The following is a 24,713-nucleotide window of genomic DNA, read 5'->3' on the forward strand; positions in this document are numbered from 1 at the left end:
TCCAAAGCTATTCTGTATTAGACAATAATGACCGAAGGCAGCTCTTCTCATTTGCCAAAATTTCAGTCTCAGCCCTTAGCTCAAATTTTGTAATAAAAGTTAAGCCACTGAACTGCAGTCTAGTAAGGCAAGTCAAGATATTCAGCTTCTATTTTTGATTTAAAAAAAAATCCTGGGTGTGACAATAGTTAAGTACACTAGAATGAGAATGAAGTTCAATATTGGCACTGGTTCAATAATACGTGATAGATACAAATATTTTCTGCAAGGTAGCTGATGCTGATCTATCCAATAAATAAACATAGGCTTTACAACTCTTACACTTTCACACCCACCAGGATGGTTATTATTTAAAACATGGAAAATAATAATAATAGATAGTGGCAATGGTAGCACAATATTGTGAATGTAACTAATATCACTAAACTGTACATATGGAAGTGGTTAAAATGGAAAATTTTATGTTGTATATATGTTATCATCAATAAAAAATAAATAAAATACTTGACACTTCCTCAAGCTTTGTAAATTTGCCCAATGAAACCTTTTTCTTCTCTGCACTTATTTTATCAGTTGTAATACATCTCAGCAGATTCCACTTCAGGTTGTACTGAATTAATGTTTTCTCAACTTCTTTGAAAATATTTTAGCCTGTAGTTGTCCCACACAAAAAATTCACAGAAGCTAATTCTTCAGGCACATTAAACTCAGGCATTGACTCCAGAAATAAACAACAAAGAAAACTGAGCAGTATCAGAAACATCTGTCAACTCATTAAGAGCCAAGGAAAACCACTCAAAATTATTCCCTTGTTGTTCTTTTAACCTTTTACTTTGAAATAATTATAGATTCACAACAATTTGCAAAACTAGTACAGAGAGGTCTCTTGTACCCTTCACCCAATTTCCCCTCAATGGTTACATATACATAACTATAGTACAATAAATATCAAAAGCAGGAAACTGACATTAGTACAATGCATGTGTACAGTTCTGTGCCATCCTATCACACATGTACATTCCTCTAACCACCAATGCAATCAAGATAAAGAACTATTCCACAGCCCAGGAGATCCCTTTCATGCTACCCACCCCTTTTTAGCCAACCCATCCCCTTCCTGACTACCATCCGTAATCCCTGGCATCTACCAATTTACTCCCAGCTCAAAAATTTTACCATTTAAAGAATGTCATATAAATGGAATGATTAAATATGTACTCTTTTGAGACTGCTTTTTCTCGCCACACACAAAAAAGAAAATTATGGACCAATATGCCTCATGAACACAGACAGACAAATCCTCAAAAATACCAGAAAGCAAAATTCCACAACTCATAAAAAGGATTATATACCACGACCAAGTAGGATTTGCCCAGGAATTCAAATGCAGTTTAATATTACAAAATCAATTCACTGAATATACAATGTTAATAGAATAAAGGACAAAAATCACATGAGCATTTCAAAGACGCAGAAAAGCATTTGAAAAAAACCCAACACCCATTACAATGACGAAAACTCTCAACAAATTAGGAATAGAAAGGAATTTCCTCAACCTGATAAATGGCACCTACAAAAAAAAATCCTACAGCTTAGTAATTAATAATAGAAAATTGAGTGCTTTCTCCCTAACACTGGAAACAAGTCAATATGTCCACTCTCAACATTTCTATTCAACATTGCACTGGAAGATTTTAGCCAGCATTTAATAAGGGGGAAAAACACAACAGGCACCCAGACTGAAAAAGGAGTAAAACTGTCTTAATTTACAGACAACATAATTCTGTACACAGAAAATCCAAAGGAATCCACAGAAAACTTATTGCAATCAATAAACAAGTTCAGCAAAATCTCAGGACACAAGATCAACATACAAGCACCTATTACATGTTTATACACTAATAATGAAGAGTTTTTAAATGAAGTTAAGAAAACAATTCCATTCACAAACCATCAAAAAGAATAAAACTCCCAGGAATAAATTTTACAAAAGAAATACAACACTTTTACACTGAACACCACTCCAAAAAAATGCCGAGAGAAAATAAAGAAGATCTAAATAAATCAAGAAACATTCCAAGTTGATAGATTAGAAGACTCAATACTACTAAAACAGCAATTCTCCCCAAACTGATCTATAGGTTAAATGAAATCCCTATCACAATCCTAGCAGGCTGATTTTCAGAAATTGACTAGCTGAACTGAAAATTTATAAGGAAATGCAAATGACCAGAATAGCTAAACCAATTTTTAACATGAAGAACAAAGCTAGAGAAGTAACAGTTCCCAATGTCAAAATTACTATAAGGCAACAGTAATCAAGACAGTGTGATCTTGGCCTAAGGAAAGACATACAGAACAAGGTTACAGAATTAAGACTCAAGAAACAAGCCTTCTGTTTATGCTCAATTAATTTTCAACAAAATTCCAAATGTAGAAAGGATATTCTTTTCAATAAATGATGATCTTAGACCCTTAACTCATACTATACACAAAAAGTAATGCAAAATGGATCATAGATCTAAAATGTAAGAGCTAAAACTAAAAAACTTGTAGAAGAAAACACAGCAGAAAATTTTGTGACCTTGGGTTAGGCAATGATTTCCTAGATATGATACCAAAGGCATATCTAAGGAAAATTATGCTAAAGATAATACAGATAAAATGGACTTCATCAAAATTTAAAACTTTTGCATAACTAAAGATACCATTAAGAGAATCAAAAGCCACAGATTGGGAGAAATATTTGAATCACATATCTGATTAAAGACCTGTTTCCAGAATCTATAAAGAAAACCTGTAACACAGTAATAAAAAGGCAAATCACATGAAGAAGATATACTAAGTCCATAAAAAGGTGTTCAATATCATCAATCATTAGGGAAATGCAAACTAAAACTACAATGACATGCCACTTTACCTCTAGCAGAATGGCTATAATCAAAAAGTCAGACAATATTAAGAATTGGCAAAAAGGTGAAGAAACTGGAATCCTCATACATTGCTGGTGGGAATGTAAAATGGTACAGCCACTTTGGAAAACAATATGATAGTTTCTTAAAATTTTAAACACAAATTTACCACGCAACCCAGCAATTCCACTCTTCGGGATCAATCCAAGATACATCAAAATGTGTCCACACAGTTTTGTAAGCAAATATTCATAGCAGCATTATCTATAATTACCAAAAACTAGAAACACACGAAATGTCCCTCAAATGGTGAACAGACAAACAAAATGCAATATATTCAAATAACAGAATACTACTCAGCAATGAAAAGGAATGAAGTACTAACAGATACTATAATATACCAAGTGAAAGGTCTAGGTGGACGTAAGAAATCACACATTATGTGATTCCATTTTATATGAATGCTCAAAAAAGACAAATATAGAGGGACAGAAAGTACACAGTGATTGCTTGGACCTGGAGGTGGTAACACAAGTGAATGCAAATGGCACATGGCATATTTTTGGGTTGATGGAAATATGATGGTGGTGGTTGCCCAACTCTATAAATTTACTAAGAATCATTAAATTGTACACTTCTAATGGTGAATTTTATGGTATATAAATTATATCTCAATAAATCTTTCAAAAATACAATAAACAATTCCCAATATATTTGAAAACTTAGAAGAAATGGGTAATTTTATAGAAAATTAGAAATTACCAAAATTGTACCTCTAAAGCCCCAGAAACTTTAATAAAACCAATAACCATCAAAGAAATTCAATCAAGTTTCCCAACCCAAGTAAGTAGCAGTTACCGGATAAAAATTTGGGGAAAATAAAAACAGAATTTAGGAAATAATAAAAGTGATGCATGTATGCATATGCACACACACACAAACACACAAAATCACTCCACTGAATAATATCAAAATTGGATGCATTATTAAAAAGACAAACAACCCAATTTAAAAATGGGCAAAGGACTTGAATAGATATTTGTCCAAAGAAGATACACAAATGGCCAATAAGCAAATCAAAAGATGTTCAACATCTTTAGTCATTAGGGAAATGCAAATCAAAACCACAATGAGATACCACTTCACACCCACTAGAATGGCTATCATTTTAAAAATGGAAAATAGCAAATGTTGGTGAGGATGCAGATAAATAGGAACCATCACACCTTGTTGATAGGAACGTAAAATGGTGAAGCTGTTATGGAAAACAGTTCCATGAGTCCTCAAAAGGTTAAACTTAGAATTACCATATGACCCAGCAATCCCACTTCTAGGTAATACCCAAAAGAACTGAAAGCAGGAGAATGCAAACATATTTTTCAACAATTTTCAAAGTAGCATTACGCACAATAGCCAAAAGGTAGAAGCAACCCCAAGATCCATCAAAAGGTGAACTGGATAAACAAATTGTGGCAGACACATACAATGAAATATTCCTGAAAAGGAATGAAGTTCTAATACATGACACAACATGGATGAACCTTGAAGACATCACATTGAGTGAAATAAGCCAGACATAAAAGGGTAAATATTTTATTATCTCACTTATATGAAATGACTAGAATATGCTAGTGGAGCCATTCTGGTCTTATCAAAGATATACTCATTTTGTGTTTTGTCTTAATTCTCATTTTGGGATTAGGAGTTTAAAATGGGGATGAGTTACAAACAATCTGCTCCCCCAAGGAAGAATCTCTTCTGCTCATAAATGTCAAAATGACTTGTTGCTTCTCCATTTTAAAAAAACTAATATAATTAGGCAGAAACTATGTGAGAAGTAACATGACATAGGGGAAAGAAGTCAAGATTTATACTCAGAAAGACCTAGATTTAAATACTGGCTCAAACTCTTACTGGCTGAAGTGTCCTTGAGCAAACTGCTTAATTTTTAAGTCTTCATTTCCTGCACCTGTAAAATGGGGATTACAATATCTACCTTACCAACACAGCAAGCCAGCAGTTTTGGCACCTGGAACAAGTTTTAAACCAGCTCTCAAATCAATTCTAATTCATAACATAGCCCACAGATGGATGTTACTAACAATGCTCACCATCTGGTAGCGTCCTGTTTTAAATAATTATTCTAGCTAACTAGGTGCCAAGCTTTTAGAATCATATTAAATGTTTGCACCCTTTAAATTTTGGTGCCCTTAGACAAAACCGAGTGTGACCAGCAAAAGTTCAGCTTATAGGGTTGTTCTGAGGATTAAAAACAATGTAAGAAAAATACCTGTAAAATGACAGGTATGTAGTAGATAAATTGTCGTTACTGTCATTTAAATATTTCATTAATACCTTTGTGTCATCCATTTGCTACTCTATGTTATCACAACTATTCCACTAAGACCACACTGAGAATACGGACCAATCATATCAGCCACTTTCATCAATATATAAAGAAGATGGAAAATGGAAAGATGACATACTACAACAGTCCCTTCAAAGAATCAAGGTGATTTTTTGAATCTTGACTTTTGAATTTGCTCTCTTAACTACATAAAGTCTTGAGGGCTTAAAAGAGTAGAGGGTAACTGAATTTCAGAAGCATTTCTAAACTGAGGTTACTGAATAAGTAAAGTATTGGGTTCAAAAGGGTATTCAAAGTTACCACTAACAGGATATGCTTTTTCTCTGTTTGATAAGTTAAATAGAACTGCTACTATTAACTTTCTCATAGTACAGCTGTGCAAATGCCACTTAAGGAAGGAAAAACATCAGGCCATCTTTATCAGATCTACTCACAACCCAGGTAAAGAAAAGATTATTTTCTCTGAATTATCAGGTATCAAGAAATAACTATTTTGTTATAAAACATACCTATCTAAATCAAGGTTAAAGGTAACAATTATAACAAGAATTAAATAAAAATGGCTTACAGGTACTACTAGCTATAGTGATGTTTTACCACACTGAAACAAACTTTTCCAAGGAAGCATCTTTTCTGCTTATAAATGCCAAATCAAGGTCACATGCTAGAGCCCCAATTTCCCCACAAATTAAATGATAATGTCCATCTGTCTGTTAGTTGGTGACTGGTACACTTTTAAATAGAATGCATGGCCCAGAAGCTTTGCCCTGACCTTACATTTGATAGATAGTCTAATGTACAACCATGAGATCAAAACAGAAGTTATTTTACATATTGGTTTTTTAAAGAAATAGAATTCTATCACAAAAATTGATCACTCTATAAACAGTAAAGGACTAAAGACAATTATTCAATTAATAACTGTATTTATGGCACATTAACAACAAAAAATATTGTGGTTTTGGAAAGACAGATGTTTATCAAATAGGAAAAATATGTTTAAATGGTAGCATTCTTTAAGATAGAGGCTTACTGTATTTGGTATCAAACTCTAATGGAGAAGTAATTCATCACCATAAACAACAAAATAACTAATTAAATGATATATTCTTTGATATTTGCTGATATGCATCCATAATTCTCATTTTGAAGCAAAGATTTTTATTTTTCTGGTGCCATCAAGTGGTAATATTATGAAGTGTTCTGAGGTTAAATGGAAATAACTTTTAGACAGAAAAATATAATACCAATGTGTTTTATCTTATGTCAATTAAACACAGTGGTGTTTTGGCAGGTAATTATCTGAAAACAAAAGGAGAAAATATCAGAGCAGACTGTTTGCAACACATCCCCATTTTATACTCCCAACCCAAAAATCAGTTAAGACAAAGCACAAAAATTAGTATATCTTTAAGATCAGAATGCGCAACTATCAAACAACAACAAAATGAACTATAAAACCATTTGAAACCAAAATTAGAATCAAAATGATGTAACAGTCAAACCATAATAACAAGTGACTTCAAATTAGTTTATCATTTGGAAACCTTAAAAGCGATAGCTTAAATTTCTTAATTTTATCAAGAAGACAAGCAAAATTAATGGCAAATGAATATTAGAATCAATTTGCTTGAAACTGTATTATAACAGACTCCAAATCATCAATTTTAGTGAGACAACAGTAGCCACCAAAAAATAAACAACTGAATCCCCAGGCCCACCAAAATAGGCAGGAAATGTGAAATTGAATTTCCAGTTAAACATGGCAAATTGAACACATTTATTTAGCTATTCTCTGCACTGAAACACCATTAACATGGCAGTAAAAGAATTTTTTTTTAAGGCAAAACCCTACGAGAACAAAGAGATTAAGACAAAAGATAGCAAGAATAAATTTTAGAAGCTGCAAAGTAGATGGATGAGGGGCTTCCAGGAAGAGGCAGAATAGGAGAGACAGTAAAACTGCCCTCCAAGAAAAACACCAGATAAAGGATAGAAAGCGCTCAAGAACAGTAGTTACAAGGTTCCACCGGCTGGGCAGGGGCTTCTGCACCCATTTTGGGTGTGTGCTTGGAGAAACCAAGAGACTGCATTTGAGACCAAGGCCCACGGTGTGCACAGCCTAGAAGCAAGTGTTCCGCACGGAAGTACCAGGAGCCATCCCTGAATCCCAGGGACTTGTGGGTGCACAGCACACAGGAACTATGGGGCATTTGAGCTGAAAGGTGAGATGCACAGCCCTATAGCCCCAGAGTAGTCCACCCATAGCACCAGGAACAGCCGTGACCACTGTGTCCTGGAGCATACTCCCTGTCAAACCCACAGGGCTGGCAGTCCCTGGCACACACAGAAAACTGGTGCACTGATTAGATTTACACATGGTTTGAACCCCCTCTCAGTACACAGACAAAGCTGGGGGATAACTGCCTTAAGGGTAACAGGTAGCTCAAGAGCACCATCCACTGGTAAGTCATGAAAAGTGCACTCTACCAAACTGTAGCTCTGCCAAATTATAAATAAATGTTCAAATAATCCTGCATATCCTAAAAGAACCCTATCAAGATAAACAAATGCCAAGAAGTCAAAAACAACAGAAAATTATAAAGCATATGAAGAAACCAGAAGGGATGGATTATGCAATCTCCAAATTAAAAAGCCAGAGGAAACACAGAACTTGGAGCAAATAATTAAAGAAGTACATGCAAACATCAATGTTATGGCTCAGGATATAAAAGACATAAAGAAGACCCTAGAAGAGCATATAAAAGAATTTGTGAGAGGAAGTAAAAAAATAGCAGATCTTATAGATATAAAACATACTGTTGATCAAACTAAAAGTATTACTGAAACAAGTAAGAGCAGATTTGAAGAGGGAGAGGAACAAATCAGCAACTTCAAGGACAAGATGACGGAATGCAAAAGCAAGAAAGAACGAATGATGAAAAAAATAGAAACATCTGAAATGGATCTCAGGGAACTGATGGACAACATGAAGTGCACAAATATTGAGAATCATTGGTGTTCAAGAAGGTGAAGAGAAGAGTAAAGGGCTAAGAAGAGTATTCAAAGGCACTGTTGGGGAAAACTTCCCAACCCTTCTAAACAACATAAATAAGCAAATCAAATATGCCCAATGAACTCCAAATAGAATAAATCTAAATAAACCCAATATGAGACATATTATGATCAGATTGTCAAATGTGAAAGAGAAGGGGAAGGTTCTGAAAGCAGCAAGAGAGAAGCAATTCACCACATACAAGGGAAACAACATAAGAAAGTGGTATGGTATACTTAAAATTCTGAAAGAGAAAAATTGCCAGCCAAGAATTCTTTATCAAGCAAAGCTCTTCTTCAAAATTGAGGGAGAACTTGAAATTCTCACAATTACATGCTGAGAGAATTTGTTAACAAGAGACCTGCCCTACAACAAATACTAATAGGAACTCTACTAGTTGAGAAAAAAAGGAGAGACAGGCCTGGAGAAAGGAACCGAACTGAAGTGTATTATTAAGGATAACTTAGAGGAAATAAAGAGAGAGGGGGGAAAAACAGAGCTGACAAATAAAAACCAAAGGATAAGATAGATGAGTCAATAACTGCCTTTCACAGTAATAACACTGAATGTGAATGGATTAAACTCCCCAATTAAAAGATACAGATTGGCAGAATGGATTAAAAAATATGAACCATCAATACGCTGTTTACAAGAGATCCTTCTTAGACCCAGTGACACAAAGAGATTGAAAGTGAAAGGATGCAAAAAAAAAAATATTCCACGCATGCTACAGCCTAAAGAAAGCAGGGGTAGCAATACTAATCTCAGACAAAGTACACTGCAAATGCAAGGATGTCATAAAAGACAAAGAATGACACTATATATTAATAAAAGGTACAATTCACCAAGAAGAAATAACAATCAAAAATGTTTATGCACCCAATCAAGATGCCCCAAAGCACATGAGACTAACATTGGCAAAACTGAAGGAAGCAATAGATTTTTCCACAATTACCATGGGAGACTTCAATACACCTCTCTTTCCTATAAATCAAATAAACAGACAGAGGACCAATAAGGAAACTGAGAACCTAAATAATGTGTCAAACGAATTAGACTTAACAGACACACATAGAACATTACATCCCAAGTTACCAGGATATACATTCTTCTCTCGTGCTCATGGAAATTACTCCAGGAGAGATCAGATGCTGAGGCATAAAACAAGCCTCAGTAAACATGAAAAGATTGAAATTATTCAAAGCACACTCTCTGATCACAGTGGAATGGAACTAGAAATCAATAACCACCAAAGATCTACAATATTCACAAATATCTGGTGGTTCAACAACATACTCCTAAACAATCAGTGGAACAAAGAAGAAATTGCAAGCAAAATTGCTAAATACCTAGAAACAAATGAAAATGAGAACACAACATATCAAAACTTATGGGATGCAGCGAAGGCACTATTGAGGAGAAAAATTAAAGCTCTAAACACATACATTAAAAAGAGCTAAAATCAGAGAACGAACAACTGAAGAAGCTAGAAAATGATCAGCAAAATAATCCTAAAGCAAGTAGAAGAAAAGAAGTAAAAAGGATTAAAGCAGAAATAAATGATATAGAGAACAAGAAAACAACAGAGAAAATAAATAAAACCAAAGGTTGGTCCTTTGAGAAGATCAACAAGATTGACAAACAAGATCTGACAAAGTCAAAAAGAGAGAAGACTCAAATAAACAAAATAGTAAATGAAAGGGGCGACATTGCTGCAGATCATGAAGAAATTTAAAAAATCATAAGCAGATACTATGAACAACTGTACACCAATAAACTAGACAATTTAGAGGAAATGGATAACTTCCTGGAAACACATGAACAACCAAGACTGACCAGAGAAGAAACAGAGGACCTCAACAAACAAATCTCAAGCAAAGAGATCCAATAAATCATCAAAAAGCTTCCTACAAATCAAAGCCCAGGACCAGATGGCTTCACAGGGGAATTTTACAAAACTTTCCAAAAAGAACTGACACCGTTCTTACACAAAGACTTTCAAAAAATTGAAGAAAATGGAACACTACCTAACTCATTTTATGAAGCCAACATCACTCTAATACCAAAACCAGATAAAGATGCTACAAGAAAGGAAAACTACAGGCCAATCTCCCTAATGAATATAGATGCAAAAATTCTCAACAAAATATGTGCAAATCAAATCCAAAGACTCATTAAAAAAAAATCATGAACCATGCCCAAGTGGGGTTCATCCCAGGCATGCAAGGGTAGTTCAACATAAGAAAACCAATCAATGTAATACAACATATTGACAAGTCAAAAGGGAAAAATCAAATGATCATCTCAATAGATGCTGGAAAAGTATTCAACAAAATTCAGGATCCTTTTTTTGACAAAAACACTTTAAAAGGTAGAAGTGAAGGAAATTTCCTGAATATGATAAAGGGCATATATGAAAAATCCATCTCAATAAAATGAAGATAAAAAAAAAAATTTTAAAGAAAAAAAAAAAAAAAAACTACAACCCAGAACCCATGAATCTCGAAGACAATTGTATAAAAATGTAGCTTATGAGGGGTGACAATGGGATTGGGAAAGCCATAAGGACCACACTCCACTTTGTCTAGTTTATGGATGGATGAGTAGAAAAATAGGGGAAGGAAACAAACAAACAGACAAAGGTACCCAGAGTTCTTTTTTACTTCAATTGCTCTTTTTCACTTTAATTATTATTCTTGTTATTTTTGGGTGTGTGCTAATGAAGGTGTCAGGGATTGATTTAGGTGATGAATGTACAACTATGTAATGGTACTGTGAACAATCGAATGTACGATTTGTTTTGTATGACTGCGTGGTATGTGAATATCTCTCAATAAAATGAAGATAAAAAAAAAAAGCTAACCTGACAAATCTTTAAATATCATTATTTGGCCTTTGGCCTTGATGTCACAAAAATTTTAAAAACCAGTTTTACAGAACTTTCAGCGTTATTAGTGTATTAAAATTGTTTTACCCAAAAAAAAAAAAATCCACAACCAGCATAGTACTCAATGGTGAGAGACTGAAAGCCTTCCCTCTAAAAACAGGAATTACACAAGGATATCTGCTGTCACCACTACTATTCAACATTGTGCTAGAAGTTCTAGAATGATCATCCAGCAAAACAAAGAAATAAAAGGCATCCACATTGGAAGGAAGAAGTGAAACTGTCATTATTTGCAGATGATACGATCTTATATTTGGAACCCCTAAGAAATCAACAACACAGCTACTTGAGCTAATAAATTCAGCAAAGTGGCAGAATACAAGATTAATGCACATAAGTCAATATTGTTCCTATATGAAAGAAATGACCTAACTGAAGAGACACTCAAGAAAAAGATTCCATTCTCAATAGCATCTAAAAAAAATCAACTACCTAGGAATAAACTTAACCAAAGAAAACTACATAACTTTACTGAAAGAAACAAAAAGAGACCTAAATAAATGGAAAGACATTCCATGCTCATGGACAGGAAGGCTAAACGTCATTAAGATATCAATCCTACCCAAACTGATCTACAGATTCAATGCAATACCAAACAAAATTCCAACAGCCTACTTTGCAGACTTGGAAAAGCTAGTTATCAAAGTTAGTTGGAAGGGAAAGGGGCCTCGAATTGCCAAAAACATTCTAAAAAAGAAGAACAAAGTGGGAGGGCTTACACTCCCTGACTTTGAAGCTTACTATAAAGCCACAGTAGTCTAAACAGCATGGTACTGGCACAAAGATAGATATATTCATCAATGGAATTGAATTGCAAGTTTGGAAATAGATATCCAGGTCTATGTTTGACTGATTTTTGATAAGGCCCCCAAATCCAATGAACTGGGACAGAACAGTCTCTTCAACAAACGGGGCTGGGAGAACTGGATATCCATATCCAAAAGAATGAAAGAGGACCCCTACCTCACACCCAATACAAAAATTAACCCAAAGTGTATCAAAGACCTCAATATAAGAGACAGTGCCATAAAACTCCTAGAGAATAATGTAGGGAAACATATTCAAGATCTAGTATTAGGAGGTCACTTCTTAGACCTTACACCCAAAGCACAAGCAATGAAAGAAAAAGTAGATAAATGGGGACTCCTCAATCTTAGAAGTTTCTGCACCTCAAAGGAATTTTTCAATAAAGTGAAGAAGCCGCCAATGCAATGGGAGAAAATATTTGGAAACCATGTATCTGATCAGAGACTGATATCTTGCCTATATAAAGAAATCCTACAACTCAATGACAATAGTACAAACATTTCTCCAAAGAGAAAAGACATTTCTCCAAAGAGGAAATGCAAGGGCTAAAAAACACATGAACAAATGTTCGTCTTCACTAGGTATTAGGGAGGTGCAAATCAAGACCACAATGAGATATCATCTCACACCAGTAAGAATGGCTGCCATTAAACCAACATGAAACTACAAATGCTGGAGGGGATGTGGAGAAACTGGAACTCTTATAATGGTACAGCCACTCGGGAAGACAGTTTGGCGGTTCCTCAGAAAACTAGATATCGAGTTACCCTATGATCCAGCAATTCCACTTCTCAGTATATACCCAGAAGATCTGAAAGCAATGACACAAAAAGATATTTGCACACCAATGTTCATAGTGGCATTGTTCACATTTGCCAAGAGATGGAAATAATCCAAATGTCCTTCAACAGATGAGTGGATAAACAAAATGTGTTATATGAATACAATGGAATACTACATGGTAGTAAGAATTAATGAGGTTGTGAAACATATGACAACATGATGAACCTTGAAGACATAATGCTGAGTGAAATAAGCCAGACACAAAAGGAGAGATACTGTATGTTACCACTAATGTGAACTCTGTGAAAAATGTAAAATTCTGAATGCAGTGTCATATAATGTAGAATATAGGGGACCTAAAAATAGAATTTAGTGACGAGGGAATGATAATCTAATATGTATAGATAAGATAATGCTGGTGAACTTAATGGTATGGAAATGGTCAGGTGTGACTATGGTTTGTTAATGAGATTATCAGTATCATTGATGCATTGAAGGTGAACATGTTAGTAAATGGTTGTTTAAAGACATGTAACCCACAGAGCAGTACCACAAACCTAGGTAACTGTTAGCATGATATACTTACAAGGTATGACACTGGTGCAGAACATTAACAACAGGATGGGATATGGACAAACTACCCATTACATATTAAAGACAATACTTAATAGGAAGTTCTTACCAACACACTACACTAATACTAGGGATGTTTAATTAGTAGCTGATAAGAGCTCTAGAATGTATTATGTCATGATAATTGTTTAAAGTTGAGAATGATGATGATTGTACAGCTAAGTGAAGATAATGTAAGAACCTGACCGTTTATCTTCAGATAGAATAGTTATTAAGTGAAATCAGGAGCCCACTACTTAATAAATCAAGCCCTCACCTTGAGGCTTGCTCTTGTGAAACTTTAGTTTGCAACTGGGAGGCTGAGCCCTCCTATAAGTATGCCTAAGAGGCACCTCCAGGGAGCCTCTTTTGTTGCTCAGATGTGGCCTTTCTCTCTCTAACCCAATCAGCAAATAAATTCATTAACCTACCCACAACGAAGGAAGTGATTCCCAGGGGAATGAATCCCCCTGGCGACGTGGGACATGACTCCCAGGAATGAGCCTGGCCCTGGCAAGCAAAGGACTGACCATGCCTACTTGACCAAAAGGGGGAAAAAGAAAGGTAACAAGTGGAGTTCACAGTGGTTGAGAGATCCCAAATCAAGTTGAGAGGCTATCCTGGAGGTTTCTCTTATGCAAGCTCCAGCTAGACATCCCAAATAGCCACAGTATGCCATGCCCTTACCAAAAGTAGTCCCCAACTACCTAGGTCCCTACCTGAGATTCTATAAAATATTCACTAAGTTTTATCTCTTAGAAACTTAAATCCACCAGAGTGTTCCCATGCCAAAGAAGTCCTAAAACCCAGGGGCAACAGCCTCTTTAAGAACAACAATTAAGATGCAGTCCCCTTTCCCATACTGTTGACACCACCTTTGAATAAATTAATACGCTCACTGCCTAGACACCACTAAAGAGGGAGGAAAAGATTAAGGAAGAAGGAATAGAAACAAACAAGATAAGATTTAACAAAGGTCTATGAATACTGAAACTTTATATAAATGTATATATTTATTTGGATGCTGGGGTGTTGGAATAGCTGGAAGGAGGTAGATGACATGATGTAACTGTACCCTATAGCATCCTTTGAGATATGCTCTATAGCTACTCGTTGAATTGTGCTTTGAAAGCATTCACCTTTCTGTATATACCCTATATTGCATTATAAGAAAAGAACTGAAACTGTGGAGCTGTAACCCATACCAATTTTTGAAATTACCTATATAACTGCTTATTGAGCTGTACATCGAAAGTTAACACCTTTCTGTATGTATGTTATATTTTACAATAATGGAAATAGCTGAAATTGTGGAAATGTGACCCATGACATTCTTTGAAATTTGTTCTCTAACTACCTGTTGAATTGTACTTGGAAAATTACCACTGTTATGTATATACATTAAAGTTCACATTAAAAAGTGCATTAAAAAAAAGTAGATGGGTGAGTGGTTAAAGACTTAGAAAACTCAAGAAAGATGACTGATTTACATGGCACTATAAAATTCTCTAAGAGTTCAGGAAGTGGTGGCACTAGATGGCTATGGAAGTGGGGGTGAAGGCTAAAAGCAAGAGAATTGATCAAAATTCTAGTTAAGAAGCAGGTAGCAACCCTCCTTACCTACACCATCTTCCACTACAGCCAGCCAGGTATGTGCTGATATACCACCCTATTCTAAGACTGAAGATTTACATTCTAGGAAGAGTAAAACAGAAAGCTTCTTCTGGACTACAACACACCAGGCAAAATGAGGGTAGGCACAGTGTAGTTAAAAAAGTGTTAGTAATATAGGAAACTGTGTGTTGTGTATGGTACTGACAGGTCAAGACCACAATGAAACAACAATGAAACAACAACAATGAAAACAACAATGAAAATGATGATAATTTTCTGGAAAGAAAACCACTAAAAGAATATCACATCAACCTTTGATTACTGTGTCTAAACAGTCACCTGCAGTATGTTTCACTTTGCTTTTATAAGAAAAAGGCAAATGACTAAAATAAAAGCTGATACTAATAAAAAAAAGAAAAAGTAGACTCTACTTACAACCATTTAGCTACATTCAGCTATACATGCCCCATGTCTCCATTAATTAGCTAAGTATTGCTGCAATGAATGAAGGAAGAATAGTAGCCAAATCCAAGGAGCCTTTATGCTCTCAGTTTAAAAGCCCATTTCATTTTGTCTTCATGCCATCAAGGATAAACGCACTAGAAAATACTTCTGACAGAGCTGAAGGCTGAAGAACACTGGATCCAAGTCAGAAGAAACAGATTATATTCATACAAAAGACTTGGAGATTGATTTAAAAAAATAATAAATCCTGTTTTTATAGATTAATTGATGAAAGTAAAGAGTTAAGCACCTCTGATATGGTCTTACATCTCAGGTAACTAAAAATAGGTATCCATACGTAGGTCATTTAAGCATTAGTAATTTATTTCTCTTTTTCAATTTTGTTTCAGTATAGGATTATACAGAAGATCGACTTTTTTCCAGATACCAACAGAACATGCCAAAACACATTAATATAGATAAAATTGTACCTTGAACACCTTCTAGGAGTAAATCAACTCCCTTCCTATAAAAATCAGATGCAGCTTCGTAATCTTCTTCTTCTTCCTTTTTTAAAGCCAGCTTTATTAATTCTCCTGCTTTCTCCAAATAATCTCTCTTGCCAAACTTGGGTTTTAAACTGCCAGGAAACAGGCTACGATTTTCCCGTTGTTCTGTTTTATTCTGTTCATTGTCAGAAGCAACAGCCCCTAGTGCTGAAGAATCCGAAGAAAGACTGAGACCACAAGTTCTGATGGGAGAATTGTGATTGGAAGCCATTCCATCCTCTAACTCAGCAAGAGAATCCACATCAACAGTAAGAGATATCAGATCACTGTCACTGGAGAAGCCTAGAAATACGATCACAATAGTAAATATATTAAATTGAGAATTAGTCAAAAGAATATAAATCATGATTATTATTTACTTTTTCTTACTAAACAACTCAGTGAGGAAAGCTCTCATTTACTGACAGAAGTCATTGACTAGCCAACCCTTTTTAGGTTCTAATGAATTGGAATAACTAGCAGTAAATACCTGAAACTATATATATATATTCTGTATAGCTCTGGAATATAATCTCCTTGCCTTATCAAACTAAAACTGAAGACATGTCTTTATCTAGCCTTACTGTCAAAAAGAATCTTTACATAAGATCATATAAATATTTATAGAAAGCTGTGGTTACATACACAGTTAATGTAAACAACAGCAGTATGTTAAAGGGAAACAAACAAACAAACAAAAGCAGTAGCAGCAGCAGCTTGAATCCAGGTCTTAAAAACTTTACTGTGTGACCAACAGCAAGTTTACTTAATAATACTATCTCTTACACAGGGCTTTAAATGAGGAATAGAGTTAACGCATATAAATCATAACAGACTGTCATTAAATTGTAACTACTTGTAATATAACAATTATATGATAACTGTCTAACTGTTACCCAATGCAACCTCACAGGTGTGCCTTTAGGTAGCCATCCATATCTGGAAAATGTATGCTATTTAGTTTTTTTAAAGAGCTAAATTCCTAGAAATTTTCAGTTTCAGTCTCTTCCACAAGTTTTTCAAAAGAACTTTGATCTGTATCTGCAACTTAGTTTTCTGACAGAAAAATGAATAATAGGTGCAATTTAAATACTAAGCTGTGAAAATTACTTCATTTCATATGAAACAGACTTCATGGTAAAAGAACATGATCTACAATAATAGTTATCAAATTTCTTTTATCTCAGGAACCCCCTTTACACTCTTACAAATGATTGAAGATGCCTAAGGCTTTTGTTTACATAGATTATATTACAATAGATGGAAAAAAACACAGAATTTTCTAAAATATTAATTCATTTTAAAATAGAAATTTAAAGCCTGTTAACATATTAACATAATTCTATGAAAAATAATTATATTTTCCAAAACAAAAATATTTAGTGAGAGAAGTGCCACTGTTCTACTTTTTTGCAAATCCTGTAATGTAACTGCAAAAGCAAATTGTAAATCTTGTAATCTGTAGCTTAATAGAAGATACCTAGATTCTCATATCTCCTTTTATGCCCAGTCTGTTGCCATAGATTATACATTAGTTGAAGGATATGAAGAAAAGGTCACACAGATACAATAATTGAAAATGGGATGAGTATTTTAATAGCTGTTTCAGAAAACTGTGGATATTTTGCTTTAATACTACACCAAAACTCAGCAAGTGGTAGTTTCTTAAAGTTTACTTGCAATATGAAATATCAAATCTTATCATTAAAATTTTTATACTCTGCCACTCCATTGATCTGTCCTGCACTTTCAATGGATCTTTATCCATGCGTGAATTTATAACATCACACACTGGTCATTTTGAAATATCGGTTTCCTGAGATACACAGACCTTCCAAATACTGACACACTTCATTACACAATAGTCAAAATTTAATTAATTAATTTGTTAATATTACCTCCATTCTCATCAGAAAATTCTGTAAGTACTGGGAAACTGTCACACTAAAGTGGCAGACATCCTAACTTTCCAAAATCCTAATTTTAGGCTGAAAGCTTGAATTTTACCACTGGCAGCAAATACTGTCAAGTTTTCCTTGAAAGGTCAGCTCACTTCATTCACTTTTTAGAAAATATTTGCCAAATACCAAAATCTGAATAACAATAGTTAGTCAGTTTGTCTGTCAATCATTCTTTTTGTGTGAGTGGTAACATATACACAACATAACATTTTCCATTTTAACCACCTTCAACAAACCATAGGTACAACATAAACAGTGAACCCTAATGCAAACCATGGACTATAGTTAATAGTATAATTATAATAATATTGTTTCATCAATTGTAACAAAGCCACCACACTAATGCAAAGTGTTAGTGATAGGGATAATTCTGTGTGAGGGGGATATATGGGAACTCTGTATTTTCTGCATGATTTTCCTGTAAACCTTCAACTTCTTTAATTAAGAAAAAAAAGATTTAAAAAAAAAAAGACAATACTGAAACATTGTGATTTAATAAAATAAACAATCTTTATTGCTTCATCAAAGACATTCTCAAGTGATATTAGCATCAGTTTTATTGCAAGTATGTGCAATGATTACTGGTACAGTTTGGTGTCATTGTCACGATTCATGCTAAAGCACAGCAGTTTAACCCACCATTGCTTTTGCACCAACAGTGCAAAGGTCAACAAGGTAAGAGTGGTAAATAATGTCCTAGTATTATTTTCAAATAGTTTTCACCTTGCAGACCCCTGAAAAGGGGTCAGGAATGCCCAGGGGACATGAAGACCACACTCTGAAGGCACTGATGTATATCATTAAATAAGATTGACAATAGGGTTATGTAGAAAACAGGTTTGGGGACAACTTTAAGATCATAACATCAAACACTGACTGCCAAGTTTCTCAGGAAAGAAACTTTTCTCCTTAATATAGGAGAAAATGATTTCTTCAGGCTCATACAAGTCAAAATTAAAGGTATATTAGACAATACAATTCTAGATCAGAGGTCAACAATCTCTTTTCTTTTAAGGGCCACATGGAAAATATTTCAGCCATGTAGTCTCTGCACAACTACTAGACTCTGCTGTCATAGCACAAAAGCAGCTACAGACAATATGTAAATGAATGAGCATGGCTATGTTCCAATAAAATGTTATTTATGGACACGACACTGAAGTTTGAAGTTCTGATAATTTAAGATGTCACAAGATATTACTCTTCTTTTTATTTTTTCAACCATTTAAAAATGCAAAAATCATTCCTAATTTGTAGGCTATACAAAAACAGGTGATGGGCCAGATTTGGCCCACGGCCTGCAATTTGCTGACCTCTGTTATAGACTCAAATTACTCACTTCTTATCAAATAAAATAAGTTAGGGTAAAAACATGTTACTGGCAGCTAAGCTCAAATTTCAAATCAGCTTTTAGACACTACATTGGCACTGTGCCAATAAACTGTTTTCAGTTTCATTTCAAATCTGTAGAAGATTCATAAAGAATGAATTTTGTTCCCTTTTTGGGGAACAAGATTTCATTAAACTCACAATCTCGGATGAAATTCATTGGGCCTAGCAGAAATCTTTTCAATTTTCTGACCTTTCAACTATACAGCCAATACTTTATAATCAAAATCTTTTACAACAGTCTACAAAATTATTTATCCACTGTTCTAAGAAATATAAAAACTTCATCAGAGATTTTTTTAAAGCACTCATTTAAAAATGTGTAGATATTTCAACACAAGTATATTTTCTCAAATGACACTATTCCGTAAGCCAGTCTATTGAAATTATTAAACAAATGGACAAAGTTGAAAGAAAACAAAACAAAAAGCTCTGGTTTACACAGCTCATTATAAAAGAAAGGAAATGCTATGCTCTAGATCTTTTGTCTGTTCTCCCTCACACCATCGATCACATTTTACTATGTTATGCTTTGCCTGATTTCTTTCTAACAAGAACAATAATGCCAAAGTGCAAGAGAGTAAAGTCATGTATACTCCGTTTCTTGCCTTTTGGCCACAAAAATCTAGTGACATTTTCACACTTCCTCTTTCCTTTCTAACCTTGCTTCATTAACAAAGGAAGTCATGATTAAATGAAATTAGATCTGAAAAGTAAGACCATCAAAGTACATAGCGAGAACATGAAAAAAAAGTAAAATAAAGTAGAATAAAATATTCTATACAAATTTTTCCTTTTCAAATGCTATCTAATTCCTAAATGAAAAATCTTTTAACATAAACAAACCAAAGCTAGCAGGTTACAAAGAGGAATTGTTTTAGTCAAACTGGGAGAACCTAAGGGAAACAAAAATACCTTTTTTTTAAAAGAACATATATGTTACTCATGCAGCAGAGTATAAAATGGATTAACTTTTTTGGAAGACAATTGGGCAACATGGGTCAAAATTCCTAAAAAGGCTTATGTCTTTGACCCCAGAAATTCAGCAGTTCATACCAAAAACAATCAGAGATGTACAAAAGATCTATATACAAAAAACATCCATCACAAAAATTATTAGTGAAATCATCCAGCAGCCAGTGCCAAAGAATTCCTAACTTGAGAGAAATTAGAAATTATTATAAAGACAAGTCTGTTTAAAGCAGACTACCCCCTGATACCTCTTCCTTGCCTATTATCTTCAAGTGTCCTATTAAGTTACAACCTACCCTACCTGAAAAGCCTATCCCTATCATATATCCTCCACGATACACTGCAACTAATCATCTTCCGGTACTCTCTGAAATCTTTGTCTTCCATATTTAAACAATTCCTAAATTCCCTTCCCCAACCAGCTAAAAGATGAATATAGCATTTCAAAACGTCCCTTCACCACTACAGCACTGAATCTTGTATATGTTTATGCATTTAAATACTCAGTGCCTAGTTCATTAATTTCATTATCTTTAATACATCTGCTTAATACAGTGCTTGCTGAACTCCTAGAAATCACAGCACTACCATTCAACTTGTTTTATATAAATCCACATGCAAATATCACATGAAGTGGAGACGAGCACCCTTAAACTCAGAAAGAAAGTTTTAACAAGGAAGATATAAGGAAAGGCAAGCAAGCAAGAGGTTCTCATTAAGGTGGAGGAATACGAAGAACAGATTGGATAAGGCAGGGCAACAGATGACACTTGATACAATATAGAGACTATCCATCAAAAATAAAAGTAACCTGACGTCAATCCAGGCTTCAACGGGCCCTCTGAGCAATCATCGCAGTAAAAGGTACAACTTTCACCAACAACATCAAGTCCAAAACCCAAACCTTTTTTGGAAGTGATTCAGGCAGGGGAGAGAGTGAAGTCAAAGCTTCTATGAAAGCGTTCTGCCTCCAGGTTCACATCACAGAGATTCAAGTCTCAGGGGTATGAGAGAGCCAAAACGACTTGTTAAAAAGCAGCTATGGACATGAGGGGCTTGTTTCACATCACAGTTCACCTACCTATCCCAACCTTCTGTGTCTTATACTGCTCAGAGTAGGGCAGGATAGTGTAATCTGTCTAGGACATCATCTCTGAAAGACAGGATGGGGAAAAGGTTGACTTGCCATAGAATAATTCTTTAAAGTATAAACTATAAGAAATCTGTATTTGAAGACCACCTATAAAAATATCAGTTTCTTTTAGAAAAACAGATAGTCGATGATACATAAAATGCATGCCCTCATTCTTTTTAGCTGATAGCTTTCACTCAACCCCAAGGTTCAAATATTGCCACAGTCAACGAAAGGGAATTTCTACTTTTCCTAGTAGCAATGACTCATGCTTCAAGCACAAGGCAAGATATCTCACCAACAGAACAAAGGTTACCCTGAGGTAGAAGAATGCCGTCAGTCTCCATTAAGAAACAAGCTCTTATAAATATGATTTTAAGTGAACACCTAAATCTAAAACTTGATGCTAGTTAACCTTTCTGCACTTGTCCTTGGAACATGTCTATGCTTCACCTTTGAAAATTTATGTAAAGAGTATCAGAATACTATATACTTGATCAAAAAGAAAATAAGCTTGGAAAACAACACATCGATCACCACTATAAACCCTAAAACAATTATCTTATGATCAATAAAGAGCTACCAATTGACTTCCTTTCTCATCTAACGAACTTTTTATTCTGCTACTCTCCAGAACGTTCTCTGGGCTGCAGGAAATCAAACCTCTTACCAGCACCCAAGTAGCTCACACTGAACAACCTCTACTAAACACTACTCTTACTGCCTCCTCTCCATAAAATTACATCTCCTCATTGAAAATATAGTTCTGTAATTGTAATTGAATACCTGGAACATCTTAGAAACATGGCTTAACCTCTCTGAAATTCCAATTTTTAATTGTAAAATAAGGGACTTAACTATATCATTCCTAATGTTCCCTCCACTCTGAAACTCTCATTCCCATGACTTATCATGAATTATTTGTTATTTGCCCCACCAGGGCCTTAACAGTGTTAGGGCTTTTAAGAGTCAGTATTTATATCATTTGTATCATTAGTTTTCTATGCATATATAAATATACTAATACAGTCTCAATTATGCTCATCTTGAGAGTAATGACTTGTTCTTTTTTCCTATTTATTTTAAGCTCCCTAATCAAGCAAATTCAATTAATAGAGAACAGCGAATAAAATAAAGATGAGTAGATAAACATATAAGAGAAAAAAGGAATTTCTTCAAGCTGAGTAAGCAATATAGTCTCTAAAAATATATGTGGGCCTACAATTAGCCCAGCAACAAGGAGATTTGGAGTTCTCATGGTGCCACCTAGTGGACATTTACACTAAATTTAACTTTAAATTTAAATTACTTTTAATTAGACTTTGTATATTTTGTCATCTTACACTATATGATGCAGTGCATAGACTTTGAATTTGTGTTTAAAATATATGTATGCTATTAATTACAATCAGCTGAAGAATATTCTTTGTCAAAATGATCCTGTCTCAAAGCATCAACTTAAAACAACAAAAAGAAAATAAATAGTAGTTTTGATGCAGAAGAATTTTTTCCAAACTTAAATAACTATACACCTTTCCAACTAGTCCCTGCCCTCAGTGTTTTAAATATAACCAACACCATTCAATCTAACACAGCCTAATTGCAATCTTCATGCTTGTCTTACATAAGGAAAATAATTATTACCAAATCATGGACAAGTGATTTTAAGACACCACTTACAAGAGTAGCAATAAAACACTACCCTAAAAAAATACAACTTCATTTACTTTAAATGGCTAATTCGAGACAGCCTAATGTATTTCTTGGCTCTATAATTGTCACAAGGAGCACTTGGGGAGTTCTTAATCCACAATTTACAGGCAAAAAAAACAAACATACTAGATTTTGCTACTCCAGGAGACCTTTAAAAATATTCTTTCTTAAGATCTGCTACATATAAGAAACTAATCTCTCAGTTTGTATTCATGGTTTTGATCACCTAATGATTTTCTCTTACTTAATGTATGCACCTGGAAAATGTTCCTCCCAAAACTGCAAAGAAACTCAAGTAATGTATTAGGAGAAGCAAATGACCCAGGTTACCAGATGAGAACATACTAACATCAAAGACTCCGATATTGAGGCAGGCATGGCATTAAAGCAACAACCTTCAAATAGGTCAACAGATGAGGAGAAACATGTCAAGAAGCTCAATTTCCAAACCCCATTTGTGTCCAGGTTCTCACAAATGTCACCCTAATTTCATAGTTAAGATTAATTCAACAATGAGATAGGGGTTTAAATTGGAAATAAGACATTAACAACCACTTAAAACTTCTCTCATCTTTGAGGAAAATATTTAATTTCTTTGAAAAAGAAGATAAAATATAAAATATTAACTTTTTGTCTAAAAATCTACTGAATAATTTCTTAATTTTCAGTGTCACATTAAACAAAATATATTTACCAGTTAATCATTGAATAATTGGTTTATGAACCCTGGGTTTCCTCTATTCCAATGCACTGTAAAATACTTATAATTAAAAAAAAAAAAAAAAGAAATCCAGATCTTTATGTTTTCTTCAAAAAACTTTTATTTCAAGGTAAACAATGACCTGTTGATTATATTTTTAAGGTAATAACAGAAATAATGATTACTTAGCTTCTACATCTCTTCTCTGAGAAGTGGTATACTTGCCCTGTCATTCTAACTCAAGAACCTTGAAACAGCAGACTATATATTAAGATTTGCCCTATGGCTCACTGAATTGGCAAATCATATCACAAGTATGAAAAATTACAATCTATCACCAAAACACCATTTAAAACACTACACTCAGAAGAGTTGTTACGGAATGAATCATCTCCTCACATTTTAACTCTAAATCCAAACCACAAGCATTTACCATCCAAATCCTTCAACAACCCTCCATTTTACTGCATACCTGTGGGGCTTGACTGACTTGCTGGTTTTCCTGCTCTTTGGCTCCCAGATGCCCTCTCTCTTAGTTGTCTCTGGGGTTTGAAAACCTTTCGGTATGAGTAAATCTTCCACTCGGCCATTACGTCAGACAATATCATGATATTTAAAAGCCATTTTCCCCTCTCAAATGACAATGAATTTGCAAGCTGTATGAAACTGATCTATCTGTATTTGTCAATGAGGTGTCTTTCAGCAGGATTAATTAGCACAGCATGAAGGCTTTGAAAGGGAGGGAAAAAAACATAA

General features: G+C 34.4%; 1 protein-coding gene across 3 annotated transcripts in view; it reads right to left on the reverse strand.

Moving 5' to 3' along the window:
• RPS6KC1 (ribosomal protein S6 kinase C1) overlaps positions 1–24,713 on the reverse strand; it is a 340,815-nt gene that overhangs the window by 229,424 nt on the left and 86,678 nt on the right. For all 3 annotated transcript variants that reach the window (XM_037824064.1, XM_037824056.1, XM_037824074.1), the window contains one exon: positions 16,034–16,393. In XM_037824064.1, the coding sequence (XP_037679992.1) occupies positions 16,034–16,393 (360 nt within the window). The remainder of the gene's footprint in view (positions 1–16,033; positions 16,394–24,713) is intronic.

Source organism: Choloepus didactylus, chromosome 2, assembly GCF_015220235.1.
Source record: "Choloepus didactylus isolate mChoDid1 chromosome 2, mChoDid1.pri, whole genome shotgun sequence".
Lineage (NCBI taxonomy): Eukaryota > Metazoa > Chordata > Mammalia > Pilosa > Megalonychidae > Choloepus > Choloepus didactylus.